The sequence below is a fragment of the Podarcis gaigeae genome, assembly GCF_964106915.1.
Source record: "Podarcis gaigeae genome assembly, chromosome: 11".
NCBI classification, from domain to species: Eukaryota; Metazoa; Chordata; class Lepidosauria; order Squamata; family Lacertidae; genus Podarcis; species Podarcis gaigeae.
In genome coordinates, this window is record NC_139687.1 from 11,879,758 (window position 1) to 11,896,177 (window position 16,420).

The 16,420-nt window shown below is 45.2% G+C and overlaps 1 protein-coding gene across 1 annotated transcript; it reads left to right on the plus strand.

Moving 5' to 3' along the window:
* The first annotated feature begins 305 nt into the window (after positions 1-305).
* GADD45G (growth arrest and DNA damage inducible gamma) lies at positions 306-2,533 on the plus strand. The gene is made up of 4 exons (XM_083703798.1): positions 306-587; positions 810-941; positions 1,135-1,348; positions 1,754-2,533. Exons 1-4 carry the CDS (start codon positions 535-537, stop codon positions 1,862-1,864), a joined length of 510 nt encoding a protein of 169 aa, XP_083559924.1. The 5' UTR covers positions 306-534; the 3' UTR covers positions 1,865-2,533.
* Positions 2,534-16,420: the final 13,887 nt, after the last annotated feature.

Sequence of the window (16,420 nt, forward strand, 5' to 3'; positions counted from 1 at the left end):
TCAAGCACGCCGGCTCTGCAGTCTGCCTAGTAACATCACAACAAAAGCAGCAGTGGCAGATTTGAGGCTTTGTAATCCCCCTCTCGCCCCTCGCCCCGTCCCCCTCCACCCCACGGCTACGGTCTCTCTCTTTCTCTCCCCCCCCCCCCCGGTCTCCCACGTGGCCTCCTGGCACGAGCCGGCTTCTCCCCAGCGCCTGCTTAGCATAACAATACACCCCTAGCCTGGCCAATCAGCGCCGCCGAGATTCCAGCAGCTGCCGGCACAGAAGCTCCGCAGCGTATAAATAGGGCGCGCAGCGCTCCTGGCAGCTCACACTTCGCTGGGGACTTTAAGAGTGAGCAGAGATCTGAGAGCTTCGGTGCTTAGCTGTCTATATTTTCCGATCGCTTTCCTTTTTTTCCGGGAGAGATCTTTCAGCCGCCGAGCAGAACCTTTTCCCTTTGTGTGGATACTTTTTGGGTGCCTGGTTTTTGCTGTTGTTGAAACATTTCTTGTTTGGGGATTTCCGCTTTTTGCCTGTCTCGGACCATTATGACTTTGGAGGAAATTCACGGGCAGGAGACGATGCCGGAAACTAGCGACAGGTAACTATCCGCCGGGCAGAGGCTCAGCCCGGGATGGGGAAGATGGGCTGGTGGTTGGAGGCGGCTTATGATGGAAGGGTCTCGCGCGGAGGGAGGCGGGCGCGCGGCTTGGGTACCGCCGGATGGATGGATAGATGGATGGATGGCTGGAGGGCTGGAAATGCAAGCCAGGAAAGGTTTCCCCGCGACTGACGGCACTTGCCCTCTTCTTGTCGTTTGCAGTAGCTCTAGCAGCGCCGCCACCGGCAACCGGATGCAGAAGGCCGGCAAAGCTTTGCAGGAGCTGCTGGTCTCGTCGCAGCGCCGCGGCTGCCTCACCGCGGGCGTCTACGAATCCGCAAAACTGATGAATGTGTAAGTATCTGAGCATTTGCACCGCGCCTGTTGTTTTGCATGCCTTGCGCAACACCAGGAAAAGGGAGGGAATCCGGGCGGGAAGAAGAGAGTGCAGAAAGTGCACAGCTCTTCGCTTTATTTTATTTTTTTGCAAGAATCTCCGCTTTTAAAGTGGCTAATCGCAAGCTCTCCTCCTTCCCTCTCTCTGCAGTGATCCCGACACGGTCGCTTTCTGCGTGCTGGCCGCGGACGAGGAAGACGAGGGCGACATCGCCCTGCAGATCCATTTCACTCTCATCCAAGCCTTTTGCTGCGAGAACGACATTGACATTGTGCGCGTGAACGACATCCAGAAGCTGGCCGCGATTGTGGGCGCCAGCGAGGAGGCCGGGGAGCCCAGAGACCTCCACTGCATCCTCATCACGGTGAGTTTTCAGCGCCATTTAAGGGGCAAGCCCCACTTTTATTCTGTGCAATGCCATAGCATGCCATGTCTGTCTTTAACGCTTGGGCATCGGGCAGGATTTTCTCCTGTGAATCTCTTTGAGGCAGCACATTTGTTAGCAAAATAGTGCCAGAGCAACCTTAGGCCAGCAAATAGCTGCCACTGACATGATTTAAGTGCTTCTGCCGGTGGCCCATTCCCAAGGAAGCACATCTCCTAAAGTGTGTTTCATTGGTACCTCAGGAATTAGTAGCCCTGTTGTGGCAATTTTGGACATATATATAGCCTGCTTTGTTTTCCATAGCAGTGAGCAGATTTAGTTTCCTGTTGTATTGTGTTTTGGACTGTGATTTTCACTCATGTACCTTTGTTCTCTTTATTGCAGAATCCCAATGAGGATGCCTGGAAAGACCCAGCCTTAGACAAGCTGAACTTGTTTTGCGAAGAGAGTCGAAATGTCAACGACTGGGTGCCCAACATCACCCTGCCCGAGTGATGGTGACGGTGTTGACGTAGCCAGTGCACAGGAGAGGTTGAAACCTTTTTGTTGCATTATCACCTTGGAGCTGCACATCTGGGCAACCCAGCAAGTGGCTGATTCTGGAGATTAGCCCGGTCAACAGCTTGGATTAAGTCGCTCAGACACAGCACGTGGTGGATTCTTGTGGGGAGAAAAAAAAAAGAGAGAAGCAAAGGCGAGTGGATTGTACCAGCAGTGAGACTCTCCGCTATGCTGCAGCGCTGGAGAAGCTGGCATATCTGTGGAGCTGAAGAAGAACTGCAGTTTTTATTTTAGGAGCAGAAGAAAAGAGAGTGGGGGAAAAAAAACTGTGGCAGGTTTCCAGGTCAGGTGGAATGTTCATGTTAGAAAGCCAGAGCGAAAGTTGAAAACTGGACATAGGTGAAAGGGCAGGAATGGACACAGTATTGTAACAAGAAACTGCTGGTGGGGGGCATCCAGCCCCTTCCCCAAGAGACTGGACTCTTAAAAGACATTGGTACGATTGCATTTCTGCAGAGATTTTGATGCAGATTGAGCTACCGGAGGAGGTCTTTTGGACTATATTCTGCATTGATAACCAATCTTGCAATAATTCTTTTAAACTGAAATTCATGCTGCTATTGAAATTCTTAACACATTTGTAATAAATTTTTTGATAACCAACTTTCGTGTGGTGGTGGTCTTACTTGCCAGCTGGTGGGGGAAGAATCCAAAACTACAGTCAGTGGAGTAAAATATATAAATGGGCTGTAAACAGAATGCGGAGAGGGCTGTTTAAGTCATCTTAAAGGTACTGCAGAGAAGCAATGCTTGGGTCACAATCTTAACACACAGTTACGTGCACTTAAAGTGGACTTAAGCACAGTCGCCTGGGTTTTTTACAATTGCGTGTGGCTTTATCTTCAACATGTGCCTGTAAAGGCACTTAACGGTTGATGTGTATGCCATAGAAATCAACACACTTCCCTGGGCTGCCTTTCTGTGGTTTACGCAAGTTTGTCATTAAAAAGATGCATATGGTTTAGCTTGAGTAGGTAAAAGTAAAAATTTACTGGCCAAAACGACAATGTGAGTGGCCCACAGATCTCTTATCAGCTGAAAATATCTGACCCACTGATGCTGGCTGGACAAAAGGGTATATGACTTCTATTTGAAATGACTTGACCTCTCACCCAACCCATGGCAACAGCTGTTTATCGCAACAGCTTGCAAGACTGAAGAGCTGCATGTTTAATAAGCTCTGCTCTGGGCAATGGTCTTTTGTCATGCACTTAAAAAGACACAGCACATGTTCCTAGGCAGCTGAACATTGAAAAGCTGAAATAATAAAAACCACAAAAATAGTTGTACAGTTTCCGATGCTTAGTATTGGTATCAAAGCTACTTGCCTCTAACATTCAGCTGCTATGATTAAAAGTTTTGGGAGAAACTATGTATTTCACGAGCCACTGTTACATTTTGTTCAGTCACTTTCTACCCTGTACAAGTCTAGATTTTTTCCTTTTTCTTTTTAAGATCCAGACTTTTCAGCCTCAAACCCCAGACACAATTGCATTGGAAATATGCAGATGGAGTGCCAATAGCTTGCATCTGCCTCAAGCTGTCGGCTTCTTGTCTGTCTGCCATATGCTGGAACAAAAGAAGCCGTCATTTCAGTTTCCCAATTGTCTACATGCACTATTTCAATGAATAAAACAGGGGGGTTTTTTTCCTCTCTAAAGGAAGGGGGGAAATGTTGCTAAAAGTGTGGTCACTCGGCAAAAAAGTGGCAAAAAAGTAGCCAGTTTGCATTTCACCTTGGTTTTGAATCGGACAGCCACATTTGTCTGCAATAATTCATTTGTTTTAAAGTCCAGCTGCCTCCAAGTGGCAGCGTTAAGAACATTGTCGAAGGCATAAATGGCATTAGATGCCTGTAAGGGAACTGGTAGCACACAAGTTGCCTTTTTAGTTCCACACCCAGTCCAGCACAAGAACACTGTGATACAGGCATCTGAGACATTATGATATCATTTGCTGCCCATGCCTTTGTTCAGTGCGCAGAGCTGAAAGGCTGGTTGCATTTTGGAACAAAGATAACTTGCTGCCCAGCCAATGGAATTTGAAACATTCTGTTTCTAAGCGTGGTCATGTGAATGACATTCCATAGTTCCTCTTGGTATTTGCTTTAACTGTATAAGGTATGGCAGAGGCACTGACCATGCAAAACCTTTCAGTGTTGCTGTTGACACAACAAGATTTGGCTACGGTTTCATCATACACACAACAACTTATAGGCAAAAGTCGGTTGTGTAAACGCATTCTGCTGTACTTGCTACTGAAGCTATGCCATACGAACGATGTGTGATGGCAACAGGAGTTATTTACATCAGTGAAATAACTTTGCTGTAATGAAATCTCTGTTGATAATTGACACAAGTGCTCAAGCTACGTCGTAATCAACTATTACTGAGTCAAGTTTTCTGTGCAGAGCTTTCATACCCTCCAACATTTCTCCGATGAAAATAGGGACATCCTAAGGAAAAGTGGGACATTCCAGGATCAAATCAGAAACCGGGACAGCTTCTCTAAATCTGGGGTGTCCCTGGAAAATACGGACCTTTGGAGGGTCAACGGCTATGCAGTGTGTCAATGGCTATGCAGTGGTACCTCGGGTTACATACGTTTCAGGTTACACACGCTTCAGGTTACAGACTCCGCTAACCCAGAAATAGTACCTCAGGTTAAGAACTTTGCTTCAGGATGAGAACAGAAATTGTGCTCTGGCAGTGCGGCGACAGCAGGAGGCCCCATTAGCTAAAGTGGTGCTTCAGGTTAAGTATAGTTTCAGGTTAAGAACGGACCTCTGGAACGAATTAAGTACTTAACCTGAGGTACCACTGTATTTGAAAATGACAGAGGTTGAGGCTTGAAATCATTTGAAAGCCTTTTCTGCTAAGTACCAGGTATTTCCTGGGCTTATGGTTCATTTTGGAATAAACATGCTTAAGATTGCATTCGATTCATTAGTTTAGGCCATGCATTAGGTGTTAGATGGAGAGTATTCTGTGCAAAGAAGTCCTCTTTGCATTTTCAAGCAATGTGCAGAGCTCTCTTTCTCAGGAACCTTGCACGTTTCACCTGATCAGTTCTTCAGCCAAGGACCACACGAAAACAAGGCAGTATTCCGGGCTATCCTAGAATAACTTTTCTGCAAAGCATGGGCTATAAGCTATGACCTCGAATAACTTAATAAACGGTTGAGCCGATAAGATGGAAGCAAGTCTTTAAAACAAAGCAGGCATATTGTATTATAATCAGAGAACTAACTTGCCCAGTTTGTCCAAATTGTTGTGTACACAAGTTATAGTTGTCAGGAGAAAAGTTACACTTCATTCTTCTAAGCAGGAAAGCAAAACAACATTCCAGGCACTATTTGCCCCGAAGTGACATTGTTTCAGCCACATTGCAAGATGCCCTGTAAAATAGGTCAGAGAATGAAGCAAAACCAGACCAATGTTTTATTTTATTTTTTTACAGGCAGTTCACTCCAAATTTTACTCGCACCCTAATCCTACGATACACTTGCTTGTTCAGAATTCCAGATAATGGTATGAAGGTGCCTTCTGTAGTGCTGTCTCTGAAGTTCATCAGATCTCTTACCCTGGGTCTTCTCTAGAAAAAATGCCCCAAACCACATGTGTCAGTTGTAATAGTGACAATCTCTGCAGATGATCTGTGTTGGGGTGTCATCTTGATTTGGGGATGGTGGCTATTGCTTTTGTAACCTTTAAAGCCCTAAACGGCCTTGGCCCAGTATACCTGAAGGAGTGTCTCCACCCCCATTGTTCAGCCCGGAAACTGAGGTCCAGTGTCTAGAGTCTTCTGGCGGTTCCCTACCTGCGAGAAGCGAGGTTACAGGGAACCAGGCAGAGGGCCTTCTCGGTAGTGGCACCCGCCCTGTGGAACGCCCTCCCACCAGACGTCAAGGAAAGAAACAACTACAGTCATACCTCGGGTTACATACGCTTCAGGTTGCGTTTTTTTGGGTTACAGACCGCTGAAACCCGGAAGTACCGGAACGGGTTACTTCTGAGTTTCGGTGGCTGCGCATGCACAGAAGCGCCGAATTGCAACCCACGTGTGCACAGACACGCTGCTGCAGGTTGTGAACGCTGCAGGTTGTGAACGTGCATCCCGCATGGATCACGTTTGCAACCCGAACGTCCACTGTATCTGACTTTTAGAAGACATCTGAAGGCAGCCCTGTTTAGGGACCTTTTTAACGTTTGATGTTTTATTGTGTTTTTAATACTCTGTTGAGAGCTGCCCATAGTGGCTGGGGAGGCCCGGCCAGATGAGTGGGGTATAAGTAAATAATAATAATAATAATAATAATAATAATAATAATAATAATAACAGCAACAACAATAATAATAATTTAAATTTAATGTCTATACCATGCTGGCTTTCACACTCACATACTATAGAAGGCTTCCTCAACCTTGGCCCTCCAGATGTTTTGAGACTACAATTCCCATCATCCCTGACCACTGGTCCTGCTAGCTAGGGATCATGGGAGTTGTGGGCCAAAAACATCTGGAGGGCTGAGGTTGAGGAAGCCAGTGCTATATGGCCTGCCTTTGAATGTATTTGTGACTCTTGCAGGAATCCACTCTAATGCTTGCAGATGACCTTTCATATTAGCATTTAGTAGTTGGGGAAATATGGTTTGCTATCCAACTGGGAAAGGCAAAATCCAGTTAATACTTAATACATAACTACACCAGCCTGTAGTACGTTACATGACAAACCCACCCCCTGCCCCAAAAATGATGGCAATGTAGCTTGAGTTTCACAGGACAGGGTGCAAGACTAACTGCATTCCTGTAGCTTAAGCAGATCCATAGGAGAGGGATTTAATTTTTAGTTAGCCTATGCATGCTAGAGGCTGGGCTCTTATGGTCTTCAGCTGTACATATTTGGGAAATATTCTAGGAGGCAGGCACCATTCCAATAACAAGTTCGGAATGGTGATGGTATGGCAAAGCTAATGTAGGCACCCTTTTTGGGTCATGGCAACTGGTCCTCCAGAGGCACTGGTATCTCTTGGAACTGAAACACCACACCCAGGTTCCACCTGTGTTTACTATGTCCTCCCTTCCAACTAGGCTGAGATGAGCCATTCTTTCTGCATAGGACAGAACATTAACAAGGTGAATGATGCACCCCAAATGTTAGGTAATGGTTTCTTCACCATGCTATTGCAAAGTTGTTCTGAAGGAGACTAATTTTAAATGGGGGGGTGGATTTGGCACCCAACCCCTGTTAAAAGACATGGGGCCCAGCACTGCATTGTGAATTTGTGACCCGTTTTCAGCCATACAACACTATTGAGAGATATGTGTAAAAGCTACATGCATTTCACACACACACACTTTTATTAAATTTTCTGTTTTACAATTTAGAATTTTCATTTAAACAACCTTAAAGTATCAATGACTTCCCTTCCTCTCTTTCCATGCTTCATTTTGCATAACATAAATCCCTGCATCTTTTACAGAGACTAAACCAATCAGTATGCCATTAGTACATCCATCAAAACTTATTTACACTGTTGAATTTATCTTAATGCTGCCAACGTTTTCAAGTGTACACAATTCCCTCCCCCATATATTCAATAAAGATTTTCCAACCTTCTCTAAACATATGTTCTTCTTGTTCTCTTATTCTATATGTTAAAATCGCAAGCTGCACATATTCCATCAGTTTAGGTTGCCATTCTTCTTTAGTTAGGATTTCGCTCGTTTTCCATTTTTGGGCTAACAAAACACAGGCTGCAGTAGTGGTATACATGAATAGCCTTTTTTTTTGACACCTGGCAGTTTCCATCTGAATTATCCCCAACAATATGGATTTCTTAACCACTTGAATGCTTGCCTGTGATAGGATGCTGGAAGTTCTACCAAGTTGTGAACTGTGCTTGGTTTCCAAGGAGACCATTGCAGGGAATAGACTTCTTCTGCGCCTAGGAATTTTCAGGCATTCCAACTCCAGTGCAGCTCTAGTTGTGTGCAAACAAAAGGGCTGCGCCTCAATGTGTATGCAGAGGCACCTTGGAATGTACACAGACTGCAAATTCACCCTGGTCTGCATTTGAATGCATGTGAATGGGCATTTGGTTTGGGTGTGCTGTTCCCATTCCAGCATCTGATATAATCAAGTAATCCTGTTTACTCATATGCACATCCTATTCTAGATAAGGGCAACTTTCTGCATAGCAGGAGTCCTGATTTTGCTGGAGCTAGATGGCATAGTCCAGAGCATAGCTGTCAACTTTTTCCTTTTTTTAAGGGAAATTCCCTTATTCTGAATAGGATTCCACGCAAGAAAAGGGAAAAGTTGACAGCTATGGACTCAGCAAACTTTTTCAGCAGGGGGTTGGTCCACTTTCCCTCAGACCTTGTGGGGGGCCGGACTATATTTTGAAGGGAAAAAAAGAACAAATTCCTATGCCCCACAAATAACCCAGAGATGCATTTTAAATAAAAGGACACATTCTACCCATGTAAAAACACCAGGCAGGCCCCACAAATAACCCAGAGATGCATTTTCAATAAAAGGACACATTCTACTCATGTAAAAACACGCTGATTCCCAGACCGTCCATGGAACGGATTTAGAAGGCGATTGGGCCAGATCCGGCCCCCGAGCCTTAGTTTGCCTACCCATGCCATAGACTGTTTAGGAACATTCAGTCTTTGCACCAGTGTGAAAGTCTACACATGGTAGGTTAGAGAATCAAGGTTGCACCTCTGCAGGTAGCTGTCACAAATATGATCTTAGCCAGGTGCACATCCATATGTCCCCCAAAGGGGTAGAATAAAATAGGGCATATGTGCACATATTTGCAAGCCCCCTGCTCTCATTTGGCATGTAGGTGAAGGTAAAAGGTAAAGGACTCCTGGACGGTTAAGTCTAGTCAAAGGCGACTATGGCGTTGCGGCGCTCATCTTGCTTTCAGGCCGAGGGAACCATCATTTGTCCACAGACAGCTTTCCGGGTCATGTGGCACAACGGAACACTGTGACAGAAACCAGAGCGCACAGAAACGCCATTTACCTTCCTGCTGCAGTGGTACCCATTTATCTACTTGCACTGGCATGCTTTCATACTGCTAGGTTGGCAGGAGCAACGGGAGCTCACCCCGTTGCAGGGATTCGAATCGCCAACCTTCTGATCGGCAAGCCCAGGAGGCTCAGTGGTTTAGACCACAGCGCCACCCACGTCCCATTTGGGCATAGCTGTCAACTTTTCCCTTTTCTTACGAGGAATCCTATTCAGAATAAGGGAATTTCCTTTAAAAAAACGGAAAAGTTGACAGCTATGCATTTGGGGGGTGTGTGTGTGTGTGTGTGTGTGTGTGTGTGTGTGTGTATATATATATATATATATATATATATATATATATATATACACACACACACACACACACACACACACATGCGCACAAGTTCCATGTTTGATCCTAAGGTGTGCATGTTCAGGCCAAGTCCCTTTGTTCCATTTGGATGTATGCTAGAGGGCTCTGGTCAGGCAGATGAAAGAAACCAGGCTAGGTTCACTAAGTTCATGGCTTCCCAGCTCTCAAATCCCCTGGTCATCAAATGTCAGCAGCAGAAGTGCAGTCAGATTACATACTGTCTCAGGTTCAGAATATATATAATATTACTGGGAGCCTGTCTAATGACCTATATAATCAGGAATGAGATGGGTCTGGATAGTATCTATGCATTGTACTCTGCATGGATGCATTCATACAAAGGTCAACAGCCTGTGTACAAATGGGGTCCTAAATCCAGTGAATCTGTTAAAGTAGCTGTGACAAAACCCCACAAGAACCAGTCTAAAGGAGGCTTGTGCAATAAATTCATTTTATTCTTTGAGGTGTAATCAAATGTGCCAGTGATTCATTTCACTTTTCATATTTTCAAGATCAAGGCCTTGGGCGCCTGTTGATGGAAAGATGGGATATAAATAATTGTTTTATATAATATAAATAAATAAATACATGGAAATAATTTATGGACAGAAGCATTAATGGGTTGATAACCCATAACACACACCAATCTGCAAAGGGGCTCATTTCATTTATCTTCAGTACAATCCAGGAAGATAGATCAAAGGCTACCCAGTGCACCTCATAGCTAAATTAAGCTCTCCTAAATACAGCACTGACCAAAGTGACACACTCACTTTCTCTCTGGGAACATGTCGTTTCAGCTTTGCGATTATCCAGTATTGGTGAACTGATTCATTCAGCACTGGAGATACCATTGGCTCTGAAAGCCAAACACAAGGCTTCTATTGCTGGACAATATCAGATAGCTCAGCTGGTTAGAGCATGGTGCTGATAACGCCAAGGTTGCAGGTTCGATCCCCATATAGGACAGCTGCATATTCCTGCATTGCAGGGCGGCGGTTGGACTAGATGATCCACACGATCCCTTCCAACTCTACAATTCTTTGATATCATATTAATCTGCAGGGACATGAAGGATCTATTTTCTGATTACTCCCAGAATATACTGAACTAGCATGTCAAGGATGCTAACATGCTAGTTTTCTACGAGCAGAGTTAAAATGGCTGTTGTTATTATTATTAGGACCATGCAAGGATTTGAGCATTCACCTGCTGTCAAATGCTTCAAGGGAGGCTGCTGTATCGTGTGGTTCGCCTTTCATTGTTGAGTTTCCATAGCAGGTTTATTGGTGGTTGTTCAATCCGGTAAACAGCAAAAGTATGCTGTGGCGAGGAATCACAAGCTCCACCTACAGGCATGTGCTTTTTCTTTATCCACCCACATACCTTGCATGCTTTTGGATTGTAAAAGAATGACACACTCACCGGAGAATAATGTCTCTTTGAAAAACTGCTTTCATGTGTGTGCAATACACTCCCACTGTCCCACAAAGGAGATTGGGTGTGCACAGCAGGCGAAAACTCTGATAAAAACTATTGCTTATACTATTCACTTTCTCCCCACATTTTTAAAGACAATCAGCTTAAGGAGGAATTATTTGTCCCCTGCAGATTATTCTGGTATTTAGCATAACAACACCTGCCTTTCCAGACAGGTGCTGCTAGCCTTAAGAGGTATGTTGAGCCCAAATGCCATTTGCTTGCCATACTAAGGATTGTAGGTCTTTACCATTAAAACACATTTTTTAACCCTTAAGATACTAGCCTGGCCAGTTCTATGTACAATTCCCCTTGTTGGGCATGGCAATTCTCCACCTTAGACTCTGTCCTTTGCATGAGCATCATCCATCAGTCATGTTCCTGTCCCATGCAATTGCAATTCTCTGCTGCTAGTGAGCCCTGTATCCCTGATCTTGCATTCTGGCTCCCCTGGCCTTTATACCTGACAGCCATCTTGGCAATTTCTGACGTTGGTCTAAATCGTGTGCATGTGCACACACTTGCTATCTAGATCCAAATCCTGACCTGGTTTTTTTTTTAATGTTGGCTATCTCTGATGGCGGGATGCGGGTGGCGCTGTGGGTTAAACCACAGAGCCTAGGACTTGCCGATCAGAAGGTCGGCGGTTTGAATCCCCGCGACGGGGTGAGCTCCTGTTGCTCGGTCCCTGTTCCTGCCCACCTAGCAGTTCAAAAGCATGTCAAAGTGCAAGTAAATAAATAGGTACCGCTCCAGCGGGAAGGTAAACGGCGTTTCTGTGCGCTGCTCTGGTTCGTCAGAAGCAGCTTAGTCCTGCTGGCCACATGACCCGGAAGCTGTACGCCGGCTCCCTCGGCCAATAAAGCGAGATGAGCACCACAACCCCAGAGTCGGCCATGACTGGACCTAATGGTCAGGGGTTCCTTTACCTTTATCTTACAGGGTTCTAAACAAGGTGGTACTTTCTGTCTCCTCTAGTGCAATAACAGAACAGGGGATCACCATACCCCTCCAACTGGTTTGGGATTCTTCTCTTTCTCCAAAAGTTCTTTCCCCTTCTCACTGAATGGAGACCCAAATAGCATGTTCCCTAGTTCAGCTGTCCCCAAATCAGCTTCAAAGTTTTCCTCTTGTCTGCATACTCCTAACAAGACACTAATCACTGTCTTTCAAACTAAGCTCACAGACTTCCTTCTCTGGCTACAGATATTTTCCTCAGACTGGATTTTACACACACTGCTCAGGAACTATATCCTAGCCAGGATAGCTCACTTGGTAGAACACGACTCTTAATTTCAAGGTCATGGGCTTGAACCTCATGTTGGGCAAACGATTCCTGCATTAGGGAGAGGTCTAAATCTGACAAGTTTCGGAGATGAAGTATTGGAGGGTTAATTAGGCGCCTTTAGGCAAAAGCGTTCCTTTTTAACCAGGCCTTTGGTTGATCTGATTTACTTCCTATGCCCTTTTAAAATGTGGTTTTTTTTTGTGTGTGTTGCTATTGGCTTGTTGTTTTTATTTTTATTATGTATTTTATGGTTTTATATCTTGATTTTATTCTGTGAACTGCCCCGAGACCCATGGGTATAGGGTGGTATAATAATAATAATAAGAAGAAGAAGAAGAAGAAGAGGAAGAAGAGACTGTATTACTGTAAAACCACCATCAGCCCCTAAACTTGCTAGGGTTGGGGCCCCTTTCCACCCCTGAAATATATTGCAGAATTGATGTTCCAGTACAGCAGCCTTCCTCAAGCTGCAGCAGCAGCAGCATCCTGAACATTTATTTATATTTTGAAGGAAGTCCCACTGGATTCTCCCAGACCCACAACACTCCCTACTTTTTAGATCAGTTCTATCAATCAGGGACATAATCTACCCCACACAACTGTGTTTAGAAGGATGTATGCCTTTGGTGGTGAGGAAACTGGGATTCCCAATGGAAACACAACCTCATAGAAGCATAGAATCATAGAATCATAGAGTTGGAAGAGACCACAAGGGCCATCGAGTCCAACCCCCTGCCAAGCAGGAAACACTATCAGAGCACTCCTGACATATGGTTGTCAAGCCTCTGCTTAAAGACCTCCAAAGAAGGAGACTCCACCACACTCCTTGGCAGCAAATTAGCAAATTCCACTGTCGAACAGCTCTTACTGTCAGGAAGTTCTTCCTAATGTTTAGGTGGAATCTTCTTTCTTGTAGTTTGGATCCATTGCTCCGTGTCCGCTTCTCTGGAGCAGCAGAAAACAACCTTTCTCCCTCTTCTATGTGACATCCTTTTATATATTTGAACATGGCTATCATATCACCCCTTAACCTCCTCTTCTCCAGGCTAAACATGCCCAGCTCCCTTAGCCGTTCCTCATAAGGCATCGTTTTCAGGCCTTTGACCATTTTGGTTGCCCTCCTCTGGACACGTTCCAGTTTGTCAGTGTCCTTCTTGAACTGTGGTGCCCAGAACTGGACACAGTACTCCAGGTGAGGTCTGACCATACAGGGAGTTAGTTCCACATGTTCTCTGTCCTTCACACTGTCTTTTGCAAAGTTGCACATTATTTCAAACTTCTAAAAACAACAGCAGCAAATAATAACAACCAAGTCTGCATGACTTGTACTAAACAATTAAATTATAGGTGCATGTTATAGGGTAGTACAGACTGTTCTCTTTGGAATAAAAAATCAGTCTCCTAAATTCACTCCATAGCTTTTTAACCATCTAAAACCCCCAGGGTGGTTTGCTTGGCTTTAAAATACATAGTGTCTTGTTTCATACGAAAAAGAGAGAGACTTTACCAGAGATTTTGATCCCCAAGGCACCCATGTATTATAGTGGCCTCACTTTCAGGGCTCACACTATGTATCAAGACTCAGTGATATGTAATGTAATCTCTCTTCATTAGATTTTTTTGACATTTACATATTATATTTATGCAAATGGGACTCAGGACAATGTACATTGTTCTCCCTGCCACCCACAATCCACACACAACTACTCTATGAGGTAAAGTAGGCTGAGAAATAGTAACAGGCCCAGTGCTACCCCGCAAGTTTCATAACCATGTGGGAATTCGAACTGCACTCTCACTAGTTCAAATCCAAGCCTTTGCACTAGGATTCCAGATGTTGAGAATCCAGCTCCCATCATCCCTGACCACTGGTCTTGGGAGACACAGGCAGTGGCGTATCATGGGTTGCCAGTGCTCAGGGCTGCGCGGAAGGGTGGGTGGATGAGAGGGAAATGGGAGGAGTACGCATGTGCTTTCAGCTGCCTCACCCAGAAGATTACAGCCGCAGAGATAAGAAGAGTTGTTCTGTTGTCTGGAGAAGTCACTTTCTGTTTCGCAAAGAGGAGCCGTTTTCAATGGATACCAGTGAGGCTGTTGTATTGAGGCAGCTCCAGGTATTGCGATTTTACACCCCCTAACAATTTGCAACCCGGGGCAAAAGCCCCTGTGGTTCCCCTAGTGCTATGCCACCGGCCACAGGTTTTCTATCCCTGGACTGCATCATGGTGGCTGTCACTCACTTGATGACACCTCCTTGAACCTATTGACGGACTGCAACTTTGCAACTTTGGATATTGTTACGAAATGGTGTGGGCAGGCTGTATACATGAGCCGCCTTCTAATTCCTGGATCCATCATGGATTCAATTTGTGGATTAGCCAGGCTAGCTTCCCGGTGAGGCGATGGTCCTGGGTCATTAAGGTATCAAAGGAAGTGTATCTGTGCCAGCTAACAAATGGGTAGACCCCTCTCCTTTGACTCACTGGTAGCTAGAAAAACAAAGGCAGAGTGGAGAGTTGAGTTACGTGAGCAAGAAGCTAGAAGCTGCAGGCTGGGAACCAACAGAGGCAGAACCACGTCTGATTTCTGTTGGAAACCAAGGCAGCGGCTATGGGAGAAGCAGGGCCCACATCATAGGCTCAGGATGTAATAAAGCAAATATGCTAAAGCAGGGGTCAGCAACCTTTTTCAGCCGTGGGCTGGTCCACCATCCCTCAGACCATGTGGTGGGCCAGACTATATTTCTTGGAAAAAAGAACAGATTTCTATGCCCCATAAATAACCCAGAGATGCATTTTATATAAAAGCACACATTATTTTCATGTAAAAACACCAGGCAGGCCCCACAAATAACTCAGAGATGCATTTTAAATAAAAGGACACATTCTACTCATGTAAAAACACGCTGATTCCCTGACTGTCCGCAGGCGATTGGGCAGGATCCAGCCCCAGGGCCTTAGGTTGCCTACCCCTGTGCTAAAGGTAGCACTGTCTCCACAGTCCCTCATCCCAAAGGAAACACGAACCCTAGGAATCTCATACCGGGGTGGTGTACAACAGTATGTTAACACTGTAGAAGTGGTGGAGGAGATACTTACAGGGTCATAAATTAATAACAATAACAATAATCCAAAATTTTGCTTTCATATATGCAGTGGCGTAGCATGGGGGGTGCAGGGGGGGGGCCGGCCACACCGGGCGCAACATCTGGGGGTTAGGGTTAGGGTGCGCAAATCCATGGGTTAGGGGGCGCAAATTACTTGCCTTGCCCCGGGTGCTGACAACCCACGCTACGCCACTGCATATATGGGAACAAGTCTTCACATAAACAATTTGCACTGTTTGCCCAAGGGGTCTGTGTAAGGCAAGGCAAGCCACATGGAAAGATCCTCTTCTCTCTGTGTGGCTTTTGCTTAAGATCTATGCAGGACCAGGCTAACTTGGAGAGATCCATTCTCCAAAATCTTCGGGAGCTCCACAAGGAAAGGCCCCAAGACAACATGGGTTAGTTCTTTCCATCAGAAACGAGCAATTGGCCCCATCTCAGCCATGTCCCAGCAATTGCAGCAATGCTGAAATGAATGAAGGATAAGGCTATGAGCTGTGATAGCTATATTACTTCCTATATCAGAGGCAAGATATATCTGAATATCAGTTGTTGGGAATCGCCAGAGAGGAGACCATGGCTGTGCTCAGGCCCGGTTTTGTTGACTCCCCATAGACATTAGGTTGGCTCTTGTGACAACAGGATTCTAGATTAGGTGGGGCTTTGGTCTGGCCCAGCGGTGACAAAAATGTTTTGTCATTTTAGCTGAATGGCAAGAGGTTTAAATCAGCTGTAGTCCCCTCGTCTACTGAAGTAGAAACAGACTGCAACCACAAATTCACATCTACCAAATGCACTTGCATAAATCTCCCCCCTGCTCTTCACAGCAACTCCTAGAACGGATGGCAGAGAAACGGCAATTTCTTTATTCCTCTTTGGGGGGCAATTATGCAACATAATTGCCTTTAAGAGCCCTCTTCTTTCCATGTGTGCTGCTGCCAGCAATTCTATTTTCTTCCAGGAGCATTTCCCCTAACAGATATGGTTTCCGAATATAAAAATATATCAGGCCGATGGGGGGAAATATGCCAAAAACTCTTAGAGCATTTGACACCTTCCCACTTTTGCTACTATAATTATTTCAGCTAGCTTCTGGAAGGAGTGACAACGGCAGGGCAATGATCAGCAAACACTTGGCTTCCAGAAAACCCCAGCCTGTTGCTGATTAATAGGATTGCAGATTTCTACCAGCACACTTTTGTACCTTCAACAGCT

Bases quoted from the DNA above. Each gene is read 5' to 3' on its own strand.
- GADD45G (XM_083703798.1), top strand. From the start codon at position 535: ATGACTTTGGAGGAAATTCACGGGCAGGAGACGATGCCGGAAACTAGC. The intron at 942-1,134 runs GTAAGTATCTGA...CTCTCTCTGCAG, and splicing joins TCCGCAAAACTGATGAATGT to TGATCCCGACACGGTCGCTT. The intron at 1,349-1,753 runs GTGAGTTTTCAG...TCTTTATTGCAG, and splicing joins TCCACTGCATCCTCATCACG to AATCCCAATGAGGATGCCTG.